Raw genomic sequence first — 21,098 nt, 5'->3', positions numbered from 1 at the left:
GGTGTGAGAACGAGGCACCGGGGACACATCTGAGTGAATACTGATTATCGCTGACACAGGGAGAGGCCTGCATGTGGCACCCTGAATGTCATATCAGAATCATCCTGCAGAAAAAAACTCCAGGCATCTCAACCCTCCCATGATCCCCGTTTTCATTTCAATTGATTTTAATGCTGGTGCAATTCTATCTAAATGCTAATTTTTTTCCTTTGAGTTTGGAATGGACAAAACCTCCAAAAATTCTAAGTGAGATTAAATGGAAAATATTATTATTAAAAACAAGAGAGTGGGCAGTGCCTTGGTCAGATTCTCTGGGGAATTGAACTTTACGGATATATGTGTGTGTGCGCGTGTGTGTGCAGAGGTTTATTACACAAATCCGACAGCAACCAGAAGGGAAGTCTGAGGTTTCACTGTTTTACATTTGCTATTATCGCCAGACAGAATATCCTGATCAGTTCTCATTAGGCTGCCCCGTGTCTCTGCCTCCTGCCATCAGTTGGAAGAGAGTGGTGTTAACTCTGTGAAGCGGGCTTCATTTCTGTGTGCCCCTCTAGAAAGCGTTTGGAAATTGGTTTTAAAATTAAGAATCCATATTCGTTTGCTAAGAGACTGCTCATAATATGGCTGTCACTTCCCAGGCCTCAGATGGTCCCTGGATGGAGCACTGTAACCAAGCAAAGAGGCTCTCTCTTTGTGGGTCTCAAAGCTTCAGCACGTCAACCTATAGTGAACAACTGTGAAGAAGCAGGCACATGCTCGGAGCCAGGTATTGTGCGTAATAACCTCACAGAGCAAGACTCCACGGGCAAGCCTGTGAGTCAGGGTTGCTTGCTGAGGATCCAGTGTGCACAGTGAAGAAGAGCTGAGGAGATCGGGACCACCCCGGGGCTTTCTCTGAACCCACAGCCTTGCTGCCCAGAGCACCCATTTGGTCTTTAGATCCCATTGCCTTGGAAATCATCTTTTTAAGAGCACAAATCTTCCCTTCTCAGCCAGATGGCAAGATCTCTGAGGGAAGGGATGATGTCTTAAAATAATGACGATGATTAAAATGGCAACAATACCTGCCATTTGCCACTCTTTGTATCAGTCTCAAATGAATCTCGAATGAAAGTCTTATTCCTATTTAATCCTTAAGAATTGAAGTGACTTACCTAAGGTCACAGAGCTAGTACATGACATAACTGGGATTCACGCCAGTCCTGTCCAGCCCCAAAGCACATTCTCTACTCAGGACTGAAGGGTCCAGAATAAGCCACTGTGGCATAAAAACTATTTTGAGCTGAACGCATTTGAATTCCTGAAATCCCTTATCTGCCTAAAAGCAGAGCCTCTCAAAGGAACTCAGTTGCCATAAATCCCCACTCAGGAGCAACTCTAACCTTCTCGTCTCAGACAGACGTTATCACAAAACGATCATATCTCCCATCGGTTCCTCTAAGGGCCCGTTATCTTTCCAAAAAGTCATTTGTTTTTCCTTGTGTCTTTTTTCCCTCCTCTTCTAAATTTGTTCTCCCAGAAGTGCCCCTCTGCCCCTTCCAATCCCCTAGTTAGATGGCATATAAGCCCCCCCTTGAGTCACATTTCTTTGTGAACTCCTATGCATAAGTAATTAAAACGATTTTTTTCTCTTGCTGATCTGTCTTTTGTCAGTTTAATTTGCAGGCCCCCAAAACTGAACTAAGAGAGTAGAGGAAAAAATTTTCCGCCTTCATATCACCAACAGTGGCAGGATGGGCTCCATGAGTCTATTGTTCCCTGCAGGGTTTGCAGAAGATGTTGCAAACTCAGGTCAGTGACTCTTACTAATTTAAAAGAGGCTAATAAGGGTCCTTTCCATAAAGTGACTGAGCCCTGGGTCCCCAAAAGAAGTGGAAATTTGGGAGTTACTTTGGTGAACACCTTACTCTAGATGCCCTAGCACTTTGTATGTCCCCCTGGCATGTCATACTGGACTACTGTTATATGTTTTGAGACTGTTTCATCTCCTCAACCTGCATTCCTAAGGACAGCACAGTAGCGTCCGTTTTTTTAACCTCCATGCCTAGCACAACGTAACAAGTTCTTCTTAATGTCTATTGACTTAAAGGAAAGAGTATGGTGATAAAAATTTTATATACCGTTTGAAGAAAATTGGAAAATATTAGAGATACCAAGAAGAAACTCAACATCAATGACCCACAAACCAGATATATTACCAGTGCTCATATTTAGCTCTGTTTCTTTCCAGTCTCTGTTAATGTTTGTTGTCATGTTGAATGAAGAGATGCAGAGAAAAAAATGTAGTTAAAGCTAGCAGATTCCCCAATTAAGGTGCAAAGGAGTGAGGTAGGGGCTCAGCTGGAGGTCTCAGGGTCCCTCTTGCAATTGCATTGCTATTGCAATAGAGGGAGGATTCTTTTAGAAGGAATTGCTGACTCCCACCCCTGTGGGCTTTTGCCCAGGACTCCTGCTGACCACTTGTCAGGATGGAGAGCCGGTGGGAAGGGGAAGTCTCCAAGGAGAAGGACAGGTTAGCAGTAGGTCTGAACCGCCCTGCCCCATCTTGACATTCTTTGAATATCGTAAATAGATAAATATCCGATTTACACACAGCAAATATTACTAGGCACCAATCTCTCTAGTAATAATACATTATGTGTTTTCTATGATTTTCTACTTTAAAAACCTGCAAAACTGGGGAGAGAAGAAGGTCAATGGCTGCTGTAGCCCTACCCAGTTTTCCCATCTTATTGAAATATTTTGCAATGTCTGGGGAGGTGGGTGCTGCAGATAAAGACTTCTAAGTTCATGAATTGGTCAACACGTGTGGTGTAAGTTGCTGTGGCCAGGTGACCCATGGAGATGCTGCTCCTTGGAGCAATGCCCTCCCAGGTGGGCATGCGTGATGGGTCGGAGTACAGGCAGTGGCTCCCAGACACCCTTTGGACAGATTGATTTCTGCTTCTCTCTTTTCAGGGTGTGAAGATGACCCTGGAGGGCTTGTCCTGGCTTCCGTCTATAAGTGGAGACTCGGATGAGGGCTGCCCAGGCTTCTGGAGAGGCTCTGAGGGTATTCCATGGTGGGATGCTGCAAAGCAGGAAAGCAGTCCACTTTCCTCTACCCGGGTAAATTCAATACACAACCCTTCCCAATTAGAAAACAACTGAATATATAATATTATGGAAAATATGAGCCATCACTGTTATTTTATATTATTGCGAAAGCTGTAACTTATCTTATTCATTAAGTGAAAAGAAAGCAGAGAGTAAGTTCCAATGAAGCTAGACAGCAAAGTGTCTTTCTGAACATCTGCGTCTGATGTGGTGAGAGGGAGCATTCTGAGGGCAGTGGGGGGCGTGGGGGTGTTTGCGGTTGAGGGAGGGGCAGAGTGCCTCCCGCTATGGTGTGACGTCTTGGGTGTGATACTGCTGTGTCCGTGAGGGAAGTCCCGAGAGAAGGTTCTGAATTTGCAGTCTCTCCCTTCCAGGAGCCTAGATAACTGAGACTTAGCTCTTAGGGATGAAGAAAACAAAAAGAAGAACTAAGGGTAAAGGCATAGCAGAACGTAACAGTAATAATCACTCTCAATTTAAAACGCTAAGCTGTGTCATGAATGACAAAGAACACGAACCCATTCCAGATTAAAGGCAACTAGAGAAACATAACAACCAAATGCAAATGTGCAAACCAGGATTGGATCCTGGTCCAGGAAAAAAAATTTTTCCCTTGCTATAAAGGACATCAGTGGGACAACTGGTCAATTTGAATAAGATCCATAGACGAGATAGTAGGTCTGTATTACTATTAATTTCCTGATTTTGATGAGTGTACTGTGGTTATGTAAGAGAAAGCCTTTGTTTTAGAAAACATCTGAAAGTATTTAGGAGTAAAGGGGCATTGTGTTTGTTTCTTACTCTCAAACAGTTCAGGAAAATAATCTATATCTCTATCTATATCTGTCTATCAAGAGAGCATGATGTAGCAGAGGTGGTAAAATGTTAACTTATGAAGAATCTAGGGAAAGAGATAATGGAATTCTTTGTACTATTTCTGTAAGTCTGAAATTATTTTAAGTGGAAAGTAAAACTGTTTTAAAAAGGAGTATTATTATCTTTTTTTTTCCTTTTTCTCTCCAAAGCCCCCCAGTACATAGTTGCATATTCTTCGTTGTGGGTCCTTCTAGCTGTGGCAGGCGGAACGCCGCCTCAGCGTGGTTGGATGAGCAGTGCCATGTCCACGCCCAGGATTCGAACCAACGAAACACTGGGCCGCCTGCAGCGGAGCACGTGAACTTAACCACTCAGCCACGGGGCCAGCCCCAAAAGGAGTATTATTTTTAAAGCATTGTTATACCCTTCTGCTATTTTTAAATCTATTAACAAGACCTTTTAAGGGTTAAATTTTTGAAAGGTTTGAACATTAGGAAAATGTGTTTCTATTGTGCTGAGTTGTTCTTAAATAGTCCGCTCCTCTAGACTGGACTATTTGCCCTTCAGTGTGAAATGTTTGATCTACACTCAGACATCCAAGTAAGTTACATGCCAGTAAAACAGTAAGTGTCAAGTTACTCCATGAGTCTATTAATATGCCAATTTAGACTCTGAATTAAAGAATTAAGAAATAAATGCTTCCATGTTAATCCCTTTCTCCGCCCCACCCCCGACTGCCAAAATGGTGCGTTATGGACCCATGGCCCACTCTAGGGAGATATACTGGAGAGAATATTAGATTTGGCTCCAGATGGCCTAAGTTTAAGTCCCAAGATCTCATGCTTAGTAGTTACACACAGTATCTTATTAGATACACACATGCATCCTTGAATAATTAATTTAATCCATATGATCGTAAATTTTCCCCTGTAAAATGGGGCTGAAATAATACTTGTTTTACATCACTTTCTAGAGCTGTTGAAAGATCCAAGTAAAAGGATACATGAAATGCTTTGAAAAATGCTCCACGGGTTTTGGTTGCTATTGTTTATAGAATTTTGTATAAAGCTGGGGTAGGGTGGGTGTGGGGGGTATCTCCAAAGCCCTCTTTCTAATTCCATTTGACCCACCTGACATACTGTCTATGACATAGACCTGTGGGACAATCCAACTCAGCACTTTCCAGCACCTTGGGTTGATATTTATAAAAATAGCTACCATTCATTAATTGAGCACCTGCTATGTTCTGGGCTCTTCACACCACTCATCCTTACAGAAAGCCCTGATTTTAGATTCAGAAACTAAAGCTCAGAAAGACCACATGACTCGATATAGGATGCAAAGCTACTCAGTGGCAGATTCTGGGCTTGAACCCAAGTCTCTGTGACTCCACAGCCTGAGCTCCTTTCACTATGTTACTCTGGGTCTCTGGTGGCTAATGAAGGGAAGCCAGTAGTCACTGCAGGAAATGAACTCAGTGTGTAGGCCAAAGAGGTTTAAGTGGGATCCATGGAGAATTGGGTTCAATTGAGAGTGAAGTTGTCCATGTTTCAACTACTCCACCATCCAGACATCTGCCCCAGCCAAGTAGGGTTTGAGTTGTGAGACTGAAAGGAGTATTCTTTTTAGGGAATATACCCATTTCTACAAGGCAGAAAGAGCTTGCCACTTTCTTACCCATGTTTCAAACATATCTTCTGGGCGTAGGCGACGTAGAGTGGGTCTGAAAAGAGAAAAGATGAACTTTCTTCAGTAGGGATTACCAAGGCAGACGCGCAGCCTCAGCAATGTGAAATGTAAAATGAGATTTTGGTACATTTGCAAGAGCATGAAGAGCTCTACAAACCCATCTCTCCCCTGAGGAGACAGAGCAGATCCAGCCTGCTGTGTCACACTGAGGGCTGGGCCTAATGCTCTCAGCCTCTTCACAGACCCATTGAATCCAACCGTTAGAAAGTCTATTACAAACAATGGGTCAGAGGGTGCAGGGTCAGCTCATTCTCAGGGTAAGAAGACATTTCCCTGCTCACAATCAGATACCACTCCTGAGATCCCAGAGCAGGCCCAGAATGAGGAGACCTGGGAGAGAAAACAGGAAGTCCTGGTTTTCCCCATTCAGAACTGCAGCTGTTTTATCACCAGGGTCATCCATCAAATATCCTTTAAGGATGATTGGGGGAACAGGTAGGATGTATTATTGCTCATGGTTTCACTTCTTTTGAATGTTGGCAAATAGTGCTAGACTTGTTGATATTTCTTCCTCCAACCTCTGTTCTCTGTAGGGACTAAGACTGACCAGGTGAGGGAATCATGGTTCCAGGCTCAATGAACATATAAGAGCATGTGTCAGGGAGAGTAGAGGGACAAAGTGGGGAACTCCCTACCATGTTCCATGTTCTGATATTGTCCCTCCCTCAAGAGCAGGGGTCACCAAACTACAGCTGGTGGGCCAAAGCCAGCCAGTGCCTCCTGTTTTTATAAATAAACTTTTATTAGGACACAGCTACACCCATTTGTTTACATATTGTCCATGGCCACTTCCACATTTACTGCCAACAGAATTAAGTAGTTGCAACAGAGACCATCTGGCTCACAAAGCCTGAAATATTTACTATTCAGCCCTTTACGGAAAACGTTGACTAATCTATGCTAAAGCTACTCCGAGTGGTATCAAATATTCCTCTTCCAGAAGTTCTATGTATAGAATGTTCACCCTTGGCTAAGTTATTTAACTACTCTGAGCCCAACCCCTTGGTTTGTAAAAGTGGGATAATCCTAATTACCCCTTAATGTTGAAGATTAGATAAAATAGCTTCCATAAGCATCTAGCATGTTACTTGGCATATAGGAGGCTGTCACTAAATTAGTATCATTATTATTGTACAATTTTACTTGAAAGATCTCTTACTCTGACTTTGAGGGGATTTGCTGACTTGGGGGAGAGGGCCTAACCCTGCTTACAAGTGGAGACCCATATTCAGAAAATGTAGCAACATCCCTGCCACTGATCAATGACCAACAAAACCATACTACTGAGTTCAGTTCTGCTAGGGTACCAGCTCCAGGTTGTTGCTCTTGGGGGTCTGAAATGTCAGGACTGAGCAGCTCTTCTCCATTCCCCAAACCCTCAACCCGCCCCCCAACCCCCTGCATGCCATCTGGGGGCACCTTTGGTGCTCCTTCACGAACTCCACGAGCTCCTCTTCTGTGTAAGGTTTGTTGGGGATGGCAATGGGCTCATCCATAAATGGCTCGTAGAAGTGAACCTCATTCATCTTCAAGGACAATTTCTTTGCAACCTGTAGTAATTGGAAATAAGAAAATAGTTTCCTTGAATTTGTTTCCTTGGTTTGGAGTGGCAGTGGGTTGTCCATTTACAAGAAGTGTATACGTTCTCTGGCAAAAACATGAAAGTGCATGCTCGACGCAGGGGCAGGGAGCAATTGGAACGAAAAGTGGGAAATTTAATTCTACAGTCACCATTACTCCACTGTATTTGCCAGGGCTGGAGGAGGAAGCAAACGGCAACAGAGTATGCTCAGTGTCCTGGATTGACTGTATTTGATTGAACCAATTTTGATAGAATAATTAACTGATGGTACTCAGAATCAGAGGCCAGCCACTGATCAGCTCATAAACCCTACTTGCTATATGGATTGAAGCACGGGACGTATGGTTATCTCTCAGTCCTGGGCTTGTTTGATGGTTTCTCAGGTGCTGGGAGCTGCCTGCTTTGTTACCAGTCATAAGGTGACTGACCATCCTGGTTTGTCAGAGTGGAGGGGTTTCCCAGGATTCAGGCTTTCAGTTCTAAAACTGGGATAGTACCCAGCAATCGAGGATGGGCTGCTCACTCTGTACCAGATAAAAAGCTCGGGGAGCCAACCCAAAGCCTGGATGACATCTCCTCTCTTGGTTAAGTGGTCACACAGTCTGTTGTCAGGGCAGAATGGTTGCTGTGTTCCCCTGGAGAGCTGCTGAACTCAGACTTCTTTTTGTGAAATGATTTGAGAGGCCTGGAATGTGCAATGCTCTGTAGAAAAGCAAATGCCATTCTTTTCTAATTCAGAGCTGTGACCCAAGAAAGCACAGAGATGAACAGTGGTTCCCTTGAAACTAAAGAGGAATTGCCTAAGAGCTGACGCCCTGTGGTGGTAACCAATGGTGCAGAGGCCCAGGTCAGCAGGGAGTAATTGGGGAAGGGGGGGCAACTGGGTGTTACATAAGCTGTTACACAAGGACGTCCATTCTCAGGAAACACTGGCATCTGCATGGTTTTTGTCGTCAATTGCTATTAATTCCAGGTCACTATATTCTAAGACATTTCTGACAGTACTTAAGGTCCAGAAACGCCAGCATCCTACTCAGAGATAAAGCAAACAGTCTGAGTGAAGAGCTACAGTCAGTCAAAGGAGATTTTATGGGCATGTTGATTTTAAGAGACAAGGAAGTGTGGGCTTTTTTCTTACTTCTTTCCTCTTTTATGGTGGGGGGACGTGGTGTGGATGATGGGGTGGGGAGCATGGGGGTGAAAATAGCAACTGTAAAACCAGTGTTTGGGTTTACACAGGGTTCTTCTCAAAGCTGGGCCCGTCCCACAGAATGGGCTTGAAAATGACATTGGATTCTGGTTTTCTGAGTTCACTTACTTCATAGTGTAGGAACCAGGAAACTGCTTATGTGAAGTGACTGGATGAAAGAAAACAGTAATAAGAGCGAGCACGTGGAGTGCTTACTGTGTGCCAGGCACTGTTGCAAAGTGTTTTAGGTTGATTACTTTATGAATCCTCAGTTTGATTGTATGAGGTAAGAACTATTATTATCCTTATTTAACAAATGATGAAGCTGAGGCACAGTCTGAGTATGCAGTTTGTAAAGATCGCATGCCTGGAAGGGGATCGAGCCCGGATTCAAACACAGGCAGTGGAATGTTCTGAACTACCAATTTGCCTCCATTCCACTTTCCCTTCATTTGAAAACTACCTTGTCCTTGAGACGGTACAGAAAGGAATATATGTCCCTTTAAATACGACATTGGCTCTGCACGTATTTTAGTGAGATGTTCCCCTGTTCCTCTTGTAACATGCTCTCATCAAGTCATCCCCCCTCACAGTCTGTAGAATTAAGCCTTTCTAAAGGTGAAGAGGACCTCACCAGAACCTCCCTCATGGTAAGCAGTGTAGATGCACCTGTGCCTGTGAGTGTGCATACGTGTGTATGTGTGTCTCTCCCTGCTCCTTGAGTGCCAGTATCTGGGTCTGCAGTGTTAAGACCGTTAAGACCATAAACGTAAAGCTGGATTGTGACATTCTTAAGTTTCAGTCTTGGGAACCCTGAGCAAAATGTTCCAGAGGCCTGTTCACTGCATCCTCACCACCACCACTGAGTGCCCTCATCTTGCAGTCTCAGGGGATCCCTTTCTTTCATTCGTTTCGTTGCGTCTTGCATGGTAAAGACTGAAGGAGATTTGATTGATTGAGGCATTGATTCCTTCGTTTACTCAGTAAATATTTAGTGGGGCCAACTGTATCCAAGGTACTGTTCTGGGACCAGCCGTGGTTCATAGATAGTACAATTATGTAAGAATGGATTTTACTGTTAAAAGCTGAAGAGGTCCATATAATGAGTTCTTTTATGCTTCTTTCTTCTCCTTTTTTTTTAACTAGTTGGAATGGATTTTGCCAAAGACAATGGCCATTTTCCTGACATTTGCATGTGTATTAATGTTGATACATGTTTTTTCTACAAGTTGGCAAGCCATTTCAGTTGTTGTCAGTGAAACCAACTCAGTGAATTTAGGCTTTCTCAACGTCTGTCTTCTCCATTAACTTGGTTTAGATAATCATAGCTTCTTTTGCCCCAATATCATTCAAAAAAATGATTTTGCTTCTCACTATTCACTCCAAGAAAAGAACGAGACATGGGGTAGTTAGAACCGACATGTTTCAGGCTGTGAGGTGCAGCAGAGCAGACGCCATCCTTAGCCCTCAGACTCTATCTTGCTCCGTTTGCTTTAGAGAGGTTGGGCCCTCATGGGGCTTGATTCAGGATCAGGAGCCATAGATTAGTGCTGGTCCCAAACCTGTGCGCCAGGTAAAATTCCCCAGGGAGCTTTTTGAAAATGCATATATCTAGGCCTGGTCACAATCCTAAAAAATCCAAATTTCCAGGCGTGGGGCCCAGGAATGCATGGTTTTAAAAGTTCCTTGGGAGATACCAATATGGACTGTGGTGGGAAACTCCTAACTCCCAAATCTACTCCAGCAGCCCTGACATCTCACCCTCTTCACAGTTCTCCAACTCATATATATGTGTTTAATATAATATATTTATTGGTTTTGTATCTTCGGGGCTGTGTTAGTGCTTCCTAGGCCCTTGGCTCTCCTGGTTTCAAACCTCTACAAAGCGCCTCTCCTCCCCCAGGTCCCTCTGGGATTCCCTAAGGTGTGTCTCACAAACAGGTCTTTTCAGCCACCTCTTCTGCTCTAGCACCGCCTGCTGGACGTTATGAGGCTTCTACTGGGTGCAGCCATGCCTCTGGACCCCACCACCTCCTTTTGGACACTATTATCCCCCTCTCTAACTGATAGGTGCAAGTTCTTAAGTCCCAAATGGCATCAAGTCCTCTGTGTGCAACAGCCCTTCCCCCCAGGTTCCACAAGGAGGTAGAGAGTGTGTCTCTCTCTTTTTACAGTCATGGCCGCATGATGACGTTTAGGTCAACAACAGACTGCATATAAGATGGTGGTCCCATAAGATTAGTACCATCTAGCTTAAGTGTATAGCAGGCTACACCATCTAGGTTTGTGTAAGTGCACTCTATGATGTTTGCACAGTGACAACATTGCCTAACAATACATTTCTCAGGACATATCCCCATCTTTAAGCAGCGCATGACTGTAAATGTTATACAGTCCCACAAGGCTACATGAACAGGGCCTCTTATGACTCAGTGTCTTACAGAGTTTTTAGTGAAGAGCCTCCTGAATTTTTAATTATAGCCTGACCTCCCTTTCTCCATGGGCCACAGGCATGAAGCCGTATGGTTGGGCTGAGAGGCACATCTGAAAGCAGACACTACCCTCAACTCGGTTCTAAGAACTGAGGTTTTGTTGCTTGGCCAAGCTTGTCTGCCTGACTCTCTCCCCTCAGATGAGTTCTTTCCCAGGAGCCACCTTAGTCACTCCTGGCCTATCATAATTAAACATCAGTGATGGATTCAGCTTAGCTTCTCTGTACCTCTCCTTCTCCACCACTATCCTCTCCCAACCTCCACCCTCCTGGGCTTAGATGACTGCCTTTTATGAACAACAGTGGTAGCTAACATTTACCAAATGCTTACTGTGTGCCAGTTGCCAGCTACACATTTTACATGCATTGCTTCTTTGGAGTATAGCGGTACAGAGCATTGACTTTGAAGTCTGGCTGACCTGAGATTATATTAAGCTTCACTACTCACCAGCTATGTGACCATGAGCAAATCACTTAATCTCTCCGGGCCTCAGTTTCATCCTCTGTAGATGAAGCATACTAATCCCTCTTTTACAGGGGTGGTGAGAGGATTAAATGAGAATACATAAGTAAAGCTCTTAGCACAAAGTCTGGTACACAAAAAGCACTTAATAGGTGATAATTATTATTCTTTTTGGTATTCTTGCTCAAGATCTCTCCCAACTCTAATCCAACCAATTAGGGTAAACTTTCTTCAAGTTTAGATTATATTACTTAGATTATAGACTTCTCTTCTGGATTACAGGCTGCTAAACAGGGCCATATCCATTGAAGTGGGTCAACATGTGTCTGAACTGAATGCAATCTCTTCTCATACTCCTTCCCTACAGGAGGCCCCAGCACCTACAGGCCTCCTCTTGTTTTTTGCAGAATACTTGAACTCCTCATAGCATAAAGGCCCGTGAGCACTGCTCACCAACTGCCTTACTCCCCAGCAGGACACTCTCTGATGAACTTTTACTGGAATTTGGTCAGGACTTAGTTTGTCCTAGATTTATTTGTTCTAGTAAAAATGGTGATCTAGGGCTTCTAGTTGGGGGTGTGTGTGTGCGAATTATATGTGTGGATGTGTGAGTGTGTGTGTATTGTGGGTGTTGTAAGTATGTGAGTGTGGGTATGCTTGAGTGTGTTATGTTTGTGTGTTGTGCAAGCGTAAGTGTATATATTGTATGTGTTATGTATGTGTTATATGTATGTGTGTTGTGTATGTATGTGCTGGGTGCGTTACATGTATGTAGTATGTTACGTGGTTGTGAGTGTGAGCATGAGTGTGGGTGTGTGGGTATGCACGCTGAATCTCAAGGGAAGGTACAGAGTCTTCTACTTAATAGTATGGTACAGAGGAAAGGGCATGCATTTTGGGCACACATAATCCTAAATTGGGATCTTAGCACTATCATTAACTGACTGGAGACCCGGGATATTACTTAACCTTTCTAAATCTTTTTTTCTCATCTGGGAAGTGGGGGTTCTTACTTTTCAGAGTTGTTTAGAGGATTAGAGATAGTATAAATGCAATATATCAAATTGTGCCCAACACACAGAAAGCAGTTGATAAATAGTAGCCATTTTAGTTGTAACTGGAGCCAGAGTGGAGTACTCAGACCACAGTAGACCCCAAATAAATTCCCCATTGATTAAAGATCCCTCTATCTCTGCTGTTGTTTGGCATATAAAAGCACTTGACACATCCAGAAAATAAAGAGCAATTGCATGGTAGACAAGTGCATCAACGCCGTCTCCTGAAGATGCAGGTGACTTTCTGAAGCCCCCAGGACTCCTCCTCATTCCACCCCCCATCCTAACCCAGGAGAGGGGGAAGTACGCAACCCTAGGAAGGGAGAGGATACTCTAAACAAAAAGCAAGCAGCGGCCAGTGTCCTGGCACACTCTGGGCTCACACGCTTCCCATTCTTAGTGTTTAAGGTGATAAAGAATGCTTCATCACTTTTCATTGGATGTTTTCAGAAATACCCTCCATCCTCTGAATTAATCATCTTTGTACTCATCTCTCATTCCGTAGTGATTTACTGACATATTTCTAACACTTCTGGAGAAAGTGTTAATGGATGGAGGATGGTTAATGTTGCTAAAAGAAAAGGTGGTGGAAAGTTCAAACTTTAATCCTTGCACCTACAGAAGTGTTCAAATTGAGGTTTCACGGATACTTACTCCTTTGTCGAAGGTAGCAAAAAATTTGATGTAAGGCTGGAAGTGTTCGGCTGCCTCTTCAAAAGCCTTATAATCTAAGAGGAAAAAGATAAAAGGGAGAGACATTTTCAAGATACACACTGCAGAAATTTCCCTTTTTTAATCATGTAGAGAGAGTGGGAAGCCAATTAATCTTGATTGAATTATTTAATAGATAATCACTCATATCTAACATCTAATATAACTATTAATATTAACAATTATTATTTAATAGATATTATTTAGATAGATAATTATTTGGTATTATTTAAACCCATAGTTTCCTCCAAGGAGTTTGAATTGACTGGCATTTAATGTTCCAAAAGAACTCTGTACTACACTTTTATGTGTTTTAGGAAATTGGTAGACAGAAAGGAGAAAATGGAAGTAACCAAAAGAGGACAAGGGAGAGAAAAATACATGTCAAATTCCAAACCAGGAGAGAAAGTTCTTTCGCTCAAACTCTCCGCTAATTCTAAGTGTGCCCTCTAGAGAGAGTGCAGCCTGCTGTATAAACGAGTACTGAGTAAGAGGAAAATCCACCTTAGTATGTAAAGCAACCTCACTCAAGATGACATCACAGAAGTATTTTAAATTTCTTCAGGACTATCCCTTTTGGAAAATCCTTGTTTTTCTCTCCCTCTTTTCAAGTTTTCTCTTTTTAATCTGATCCCTTGAGAGGATGATTTAAAATTAATGAAGGTTATGCTTGCCTCTGGTCCCAAACTTGAGTCTAAATTGGTCAAAATAGGCATGAGACCATGTGAGTGTGGCTGTGCTGTGCCTTACTACAGCTGGACAGTTACTTCATAAAGACTTTCCTGTTCAAGCCTTAGTTGTGAGAGTATTGGTAAGGGTAATGGAGGTGGTGGTGATTGTTCTGCATCAAGTCCATAATCCTGAGGGGCAATGATCCTATGATTCATTCTTAACAAGATTAACTTTTTTCCTTTTCATGGAATTCCCTATCCCTTAACCATCAGAGGCATTAGAATGCTAGAATTCCAGGAACATGCAGAATTTTCTAATATTCAATCAAAAACATTTCAAGAATAATGCTGGCTCAGAAGACAGCAAGATGAGTAAGATAAGGACGCCGATCTCAAAGGCTTGCAGCCCACAGAGGGTTATAGACTGTTAAAGAATCACAAAGCAACGTGATAGTTGCTAGAATAGAGGTAAGTGCAATAAGATGGGAGAGGGGTTGAAAAATTTACAAGAATACCTGTACATACTGATACACATTCACATGAGCTCATCTTCATAAAAGTAATTGGGTTGTCAGAAAATCTATCATATAGACTGATGGTTGGGGTAGAAGATTGGAGGGGAAGAAGTTGGGCAGAAGATTTGGAGAATGAATAGAGGAAAGGTGGGAGAGTATGGAAAGTGAAATGGTTAAAGCCATACCCAAGTCATTTATGTCTATCTAAAGCAGCAGTGGGTTCCATCAGAATGCTCTGTTCCCCACTTCCCTGACCCGCTTGTCCTTGATGAACCCTTCCCCATCTCCATGAACTCCTACCCTGATGCAAGCGTGGCCTAGACCCATCTCAAGAGAACTCCCTTCTCTTGGAGAGCCAGTTTATATCCTTTTTAAGATGCAGAAGGGTGGAACAAGGTAACACCCCAGGTTGGTGCTTCAAAATGTCATTGAGCCTTTAGCCTTACCGGAGCAGCAGTTGTCTCCTAGGAAACCTGATCTAGCCTTCTACTCTATCTGATCTCCTGTGATCTCAAGGTTTTTTTCTGCCCTCACATCCTGTTTTTATGCTGACCAGCTCATTCCTGGTTTTTCCCAGTCTGACTCTCCAGTTACTTTGATCTCTCTTTTTCCTTCTGAAGTAGGTTCCTGAACAGTTCAGCCTTCAGCCTCTAGCTTACTATAGGCTTACCTTAGCATTTCCTCATCTTTCTTCCCCATCTCTGAGGGGTTTCCCCATTTGATATTGATGCTTTAGCTCCAGATTGTCCCCAGTTGGGCATTCTTAACCATCAGTTCTGTTCCCCCAGGAAGCTCTTGCCATGCTGCCTCAACACCAGCATCCATAACTACGTGCTTAAGGTGGATATGGACCTTCATGTTCAAACTTCCTGGAAGATACAGCCTCCTGGTTCTTCCAGATCCTTCTAGTTTGGTCCCAAATCTCTTAGGATCTTTCTCTCCCAAGACCATTCCAATCAACTCGTGCTTTAAATCCTTCCAGTTTCTCACTGTCTCTCCATTATTCTTGCTCTAAAGAAAAACTTGAGATCATTTGCAAAGCCAATGCCTTCTGTGCCGTTAAACTTCCTTGACCAATCATCCTCAAACTACAGTAGAAATACAGGATTCCCAACAACTGCTTCCCTGGGTACCTCACCAGCTCCTAGCTTCCCCACCCACTGATACTGTCCTCTTTTCAAAGGCAAGAAGAAACAGAGAGACACGGATGCCTGGGAGAACATCATGATGCTTTCAGTCAGTGGGCGATAACCACAGGTGGATCACAAATGGCTTGACAGACATAAATTTTTTATGGTGATAAACTTGCAAAATGTTTTCTACAACCATTCAAAATTTCATAGTAGTTAAAATTGTATTTGAAAGCAATGGCTCCCTCTATAAACTCCCTGTGTTCAATAACCATTATTTTCTGCCTAAGACTTTGGCAAGCATCACAGCTAGAGAGCTCTGAGAGGCTGCTCCCCTGACGGCCCCAGCGAATCTTCCTGGGCTGCTATTGTTACTTTAGTCCAGGTTTGTTTGTCTTCAGTGATTTTTTTTGGTTTGTGATACTCTAAAATATTTTTTCTTTTGATTTAATCCACTCTAATGTTCATATTTTTTACTGACATCAATGGAATGTATGATTGCTATCTATGTTCATAATCATCATAATCAGTATTACTAACATAAGCTAATATTAGGTATTTCTAAAGAGCATAAAACTGACTTTCCTAATTTTCTGAATTATCCAATTTATCCCTTCCTTCCTTAATTCCTTTCTTTGTTCTTTCTTTTTTCTAATGCCTATAGATATTAACTGCTAGTCTATCTGATTCTTGATGGGTTTTAATAATGTACTATTGTTTGTTTTTATAAATTAAAAAATATTTCTTTCAAAAATAACAATTGGACATACTTGAATTAAATTGATTCATTGAAAGGGACTCTACGCCTTTACAGCTTCAGAAAGCCAAATTTTCAAAATATTTTTGAATGACATGAATGAAAATAATATTTATATTTTGTCAGTTTTCCACAATTTTAATACTGAATTAAATAAAATTTAACATTTAAATGCCTACTCTATGCTTATTTTTTGCTATTTTTCCAAGTCTTAAAGTGCAGGTAACATGCATTTTCTAAAAAGCCAATTTATGAAGCCATAAAGGCTTATAATTTTCTACAGTATTTTTGTTTAACTAGATTTCATTTCTAAAATTATTTTATTTTCCCACAGTAATGTATTTGCTGGAACATCATCATAGTCACAAGATAAAATAGTCCACAAACATTTGTCACTAATTAGGCAATATAGTGAGTATTATCTCAAATTTGCATTTCTCTGCATTATTTTTCTTTTCCTCAGCTTAGATATCTTGTTTATGTGGAAGCATCAAAATAAGAAATTGTACCACACTGCAAACCAAGCTGGCTCCTTAACACAAAATATCCATCTCAAACGGAAAAAACGATTTAAATGTTTTAAAGTTTAGACAAGAGCAATTTTAAAAGCTCCAAAAAACAAGAGTTTTTCTTTTTATGTTTTTTGGGTTTTTTTCACCCTGGTCTAGAAGATGACCACATCAAAACAGTCTGGGAGATTGGTGAGTCCACAGTCATTAGTAACTGAACATAGTTAATAGCACCAGTTAGAAAGAAACTCTGCTGAGAAATGCTTGGAACAACACCATTTGTCCTGCAAAGAAGAACCAAACCAAGTTGTTGGGGTGAAACATTCAAAGAAGTAGATGAATACTTGAAATAGATTTTGTAAATACCACTTGAGTTCACGTCTGATGGTGAGGCTGTAATGGCAAGAAGGCTATGTCATCAAGTTCATTCTGAAAATCTTGAGATTCAAGCAGTATTTATTCACAGAAAATCTTTGTTATATAAACGTTGCCTGTGGGTCTGAATTCCACATAAAAGGTTGTCATAAAAAAGGTGACCCCAATAACATCTAAACTTCCATATCTGCTTCTCTTTTTAGTTTTAGGTGAAGAAATGGGTTCCGAAGAACTGTCTGTGCTGTTTCGCACTAAAGCAGACTGACTGTTCAAGGAGAGATTTATTGAGAGTTTATGAGCTAAGAGATGAATTGAAAAAACTTGTGAATTATACTCACTTTGAAAAACTTCTTGAAAGGTAAATTATTGGCTTCAAAACACGTTGGACCTTGCTGAGCTCCTCAATGAAGTTAATTGAAAATTGCAAGGACCATGTGAAATACACAATGTGCTGACAAAGTTTATCAATTTAAAAGCAAAAATTCAAACTTAAAAAGGAGGTTGAAATGGCTCACTAGTAATTTTATTATTTAAATTTTAAGAAAAATTCATAAGACCAGTAGAGCAATACTGTGTATTCCTAAGGAAATGCTTTATCATTATTTTGAAATACATGATACAAAAAAGTTCAACTGGATCTGAAATCTATTCAAATAATCATAAGAAATTTTAGCACTACATTTGTCATTGAAAAGGAAAGTAATAGCTGTTAGATTGAAAGAACGCTTATATCCTCGAAGGATGATTTAGCGATTGGATTATCTAAATTCTGGTCAATGGTAAGAAAAGATTGTTCATCAACCAAAGAAAAAGCAGTGAATGCTGTTGTGTCATTTGCCACCATCCACATGTGCAGGAAAGTCTCTTGTCAATGGTGACTATCGAGAATTTAGAGAGATCATTTAAAACCTTGATCAGGAATTGCCTGTTGCTACTTCAAGCATAAAACCTAATTATCAAAAGCTATATTCATAGAAGGAAGCACAAGATTCTCATTCAAAATCTAAAAAGATTTTATTTTTACAACGCAATGTTTGATATCTTTTTATTATTTTGTATATTGTTATTATATTATATAAAGAAAGTAAAAAAATATTTTTCCTCCTTAGTCCGAATGTCTTCCAGTTTACCCCTATGTGTTGTACAAGCATCACCACATTTTGTGTGGGTCATGACCTGACCAAGTTTGTGAAGTCTTGAAAGTACAGCCCAGTGGTAAGTGTATGAGCTCTAACGCCAGATTCCTGGGATTTAAATCTTGGCTTTACCACTTATTTACTAACTGTGTGATATTGGGTACTGATAATAATGGTAACTACCTTACAGGCTAGTTGTGAGAATGAAATTAAGGCATCTACATAAAGCTCCTGCATAGGCCCTGGCATATGGTTTGTGTTAATTAAATGGAATTGTTACTGTTACTAGTTTAGGGGAGGGGAAGATAGGAACTGGAAGACGTGCTCTTGTCCCAGTCTTGCCTTGCCTCCCTCCTTATCTGCTATCCTGAGCTTAATGGAGGTACTCAGAAGTGAAATTTCCACTCAGAAGTGAAATTAGCACATTTCCACTATGATCTGCCCATGGAGGAGAGAGAAACAGAAAGACGGAAAGGAATGGGAACATTGGGAAGAGGGGCAGGGGGGAGACAGAAACAGATAAAGAGAAATAGAAGGAAATAAAATAAAGAGGAGAACGTAGAAAGGGGCAGGAGAATCACTGCAGAGTGGTCAGCATCTATGTAGAAATGTGAAGACTGAAATAAAGTCACCTAAAGAAGAATGGGGGCAAAACTCCCTGGCCAGCCTCCTTCCCCCAACACACTCTTAAGGAGGGTGAATAGAGGCTTTCATGTAGAAAATGAGAAGACAGTTAAGTTGGGAGAGAGAAAATTGGTGGGTTGTTGATGAGATGACTAAGGATGCCAGTTGGCAGACTGGGTAAAGAAACAGCTTTGCAAGTACTTTCAAAATATTTTTGAGTTTCCAGAAATGGTCATAATCAGCCCTTATTTGCCCCTCCCCCATGTGCTAATGCAACCAGATTCACTCTCATAGTTACGCCCACTCCCCCAACACTTTCCCTCCCTCCGAGGCTGACACCAGAAAAACCTTAGTTCATTGGGTCCGTGCTGCCAAAGCAGTTTAAAAAATGTGCTCAAATGTGATCCCTTCTCTTCCTGACTCCCACTCACCACCCTCTCACCCTGTATGGGTTGTGGTGATGCTATGATGTGTTCCTGTGCCCACCCAAACCCTGGCCACACAGCTTTCAAAGGGAGTATACCCAAGGGTGTGGCCATGCTGCTGCAGGCAGCTTTAGCGGTCAGCAGGAGTTGACCAGCAATTTTCCACATTGTGCTGCAGCTGCTAAGCCCATCCCTACCCCAGTTTTCCTCTAATGCTGTCCAGGTGACTGAGAAACTCTCCAACTGATGACCATGGGAGCTGCCAACATCAGGCAGAAAGCCCACTATTTGCCTCATATTAGGGAAGAATCCCATTGGCAGATGGGCAGGTGGAAAAAGTGGAGGAAGACTCTTCTTTCTTCTTTAAAACACTCAACCCCCCTTCCATGCCAGAGAACATGGCCCAGCCTCAATGTTCTTTCAGCTCCTCTGCCTATTTTGCATAATTTCTGCACATGCGTCCCCTTGCACAGGGTGCAAGGAAGATTCTCCCTCTATTCTAACCAGCACAGGACATGCCGATGGCCCATCCTCTTTATGGATAATCTAACATACACTGTTGGGAAAAGAACCTTTAGGCTGACAGGCTGGAGTTGACACACCACTTACATTCTGAGTCCTGACTCTTGAAAAAGCCAATGAGTTTGATCTGGTCCTCAATGCGTTCAAAGGCTTGGACTTCCAGTTTGCTGTTGATGATCTCCACAGGATCTTCAATTAGCTGAAATGCCACACACACACACACAAAATATGTTCACATAAGAGAACTGTTTCTTCCCCAGTGAGGAAATCAGGCACGTGTGTAGAGTGCTTCCGAGGGAAGTTGTGGACTTTGTGCTTGGGGCCTCAGCATCCATCCCACTCTTCCCAATGAGCACAGCAGCAGTGCCTTTTGAGGAACTGACCTTAACTCTCATTGGCATGGGGGCAATTCTATTTCCCTTGCCAGTTATTGATTCAGGAATGGCAGATGACCCAATGCTGACCAATGACTCTTCAGGGTAGTTTGGCTAAAGGCTTTGGGAAAGTTCTGCTTTCCTTTTAAGAGAGCAATGGGAGGTCAGATTTTTTCCCCCTCATTGGAGGAAATGTGATGTATCAGCTTCTGATGCTGGCTATCTTGTAACCAACTTGAGAACAGTCAAGTTGAGGACAAAGCCAACAAACTGAAAAGAGCTTTTTCTGTGATTTACAGAGAAAAGGGAGCTAGAGCCCTGATTTGATCACATCTAAATCTGCCCTCACTCTGGTCTTCCATTCATGTGGGTCAATCACGTTGCTCATTGTTTAAGGCAGTCGAGTCTGGTTTCTGTTGTGTGCATCTGAAAGTCTCCACTTAGCCAACAGAGCTGGGGCAGTGCCTTGTTGGCCTGGAGTTGTTCTGTTGCCCCCTCAATTTTTTTAGGGCTTGCAGGTATGGATCAATGAGAGGGATAAGCAGAATCTATGGGCATTTTTTTTGTAGGTGGCCTTCAACTCACTTCTGACTCTCTCTGGGCTTTTGAGACTGTGAAGAAGAGGCAATAGGCCACCGTGGACGAGCTGATAGATGAGGAACCATCAGTGTGGACGTTCCTTATCTCTTCAGGAATCTGTGTTCAAAAGCATTTCACTTCACAGCTGTTATTGAAAGTGTAAGTTTGTCTATGGATAAAATATGTTTATAGCATTAGTTCCTCTATTGGCCTGAGCACATAAATCTGAGGGTGTTGTACCTCCATGGCTGAGAAGGAGTATGTTATTGGGGGGCTCACCAGCCCTGCTTCTCTTTATTTTGCCCTGAGGGTAACTCAGCTGATTG

General features: G+C 42.1%; 1 protein-coding gene and 2 long non-coding RNA genes across 5 annotated transcripts in view; 2 read left to right on the top strand and 1 right to left on the bottom strand.

The window, feature by feature from the left end:
* The window catches only part of CASQ2 (calsequestrin 2), a 62,617-nt gene that overhangs the window by 16,198 nt on the left and 25,321 nt on the right, over positions 1 to 21,098 (bottom strand). For 2 of the 3 annotated variants that reach the window (XM_008515131.2, XM_070607870.1), the window contains exons 5-8: positions 19,907 to 20,018; positions 13,099 to 13,172; positions 7,084 to 7,214; positions 5,593 to 5,638 (exon numbers count right to left, since the gene is read on the bottom strand). In XM_008515131.2, the coding sequence (XP_008513353.2) occupies positions 5,593 to 5,638; positions 7,084 to 7,214; positions 13,099 to 13,172; positions 19,907 to 20,018 (363 nt within the window). Of the gene's footprint in view, positions 1 to 5,592; positions 5,639 to 7,083; positions 7,215 to 13,098; positions 13,173 to 19,906; positions 20,019 to 20,778; positions 20,890 to 21,098 lie in introns of all 3 variants that reach the window. The other variant, XM_070607869.1, reaches the window with a different exon arrangement.
* Positions 14,164 to 15,856, top strand: LOC139081612 (uncharacterized). The gene is made up of 3 exons (XR_011536754.1): positions 14,164 to 14,294; positions 15,525 to 15,598; positions 15,762 to 15,856. It is a non-coding gene; the product is annotated as an uncharacterized lncRNA (long non-coding RNA).
* On the top strand, positions 17,337 to 20,886 carry LOC139081611 (uncharacterized). The gene is made up of 3 exons (XR_011536753.1): positions 17,337 to 17,470; positions 18,222 to 18,327; positions 20,763 to 20,886. It is a non-coding gene; the product is annotated as an uncharacterized lncRNA (long non-coding RNA).

Source organism: Equus przewalskii, unplaced genomic scaffold, assembly GCF_037783145.1.
Source record: "Equus przewalskii isolate Varuska unplaced genomic scaffold, EquPr2 ChrUn-13, whole genome shotgun sequence".
NCBI classification, from domain to species: domain Eukaryota; kingdom Metazoa; phylum Chordata; class Mammalia; order Perissodactyla; family Equidae; genus Equus; species Equus przewalskii.
The sequence above is the reverse complement of the archived record's forward strand: the minus strand, read 5'-3'. Positions and strand labels throughout refer to the sequence as shown.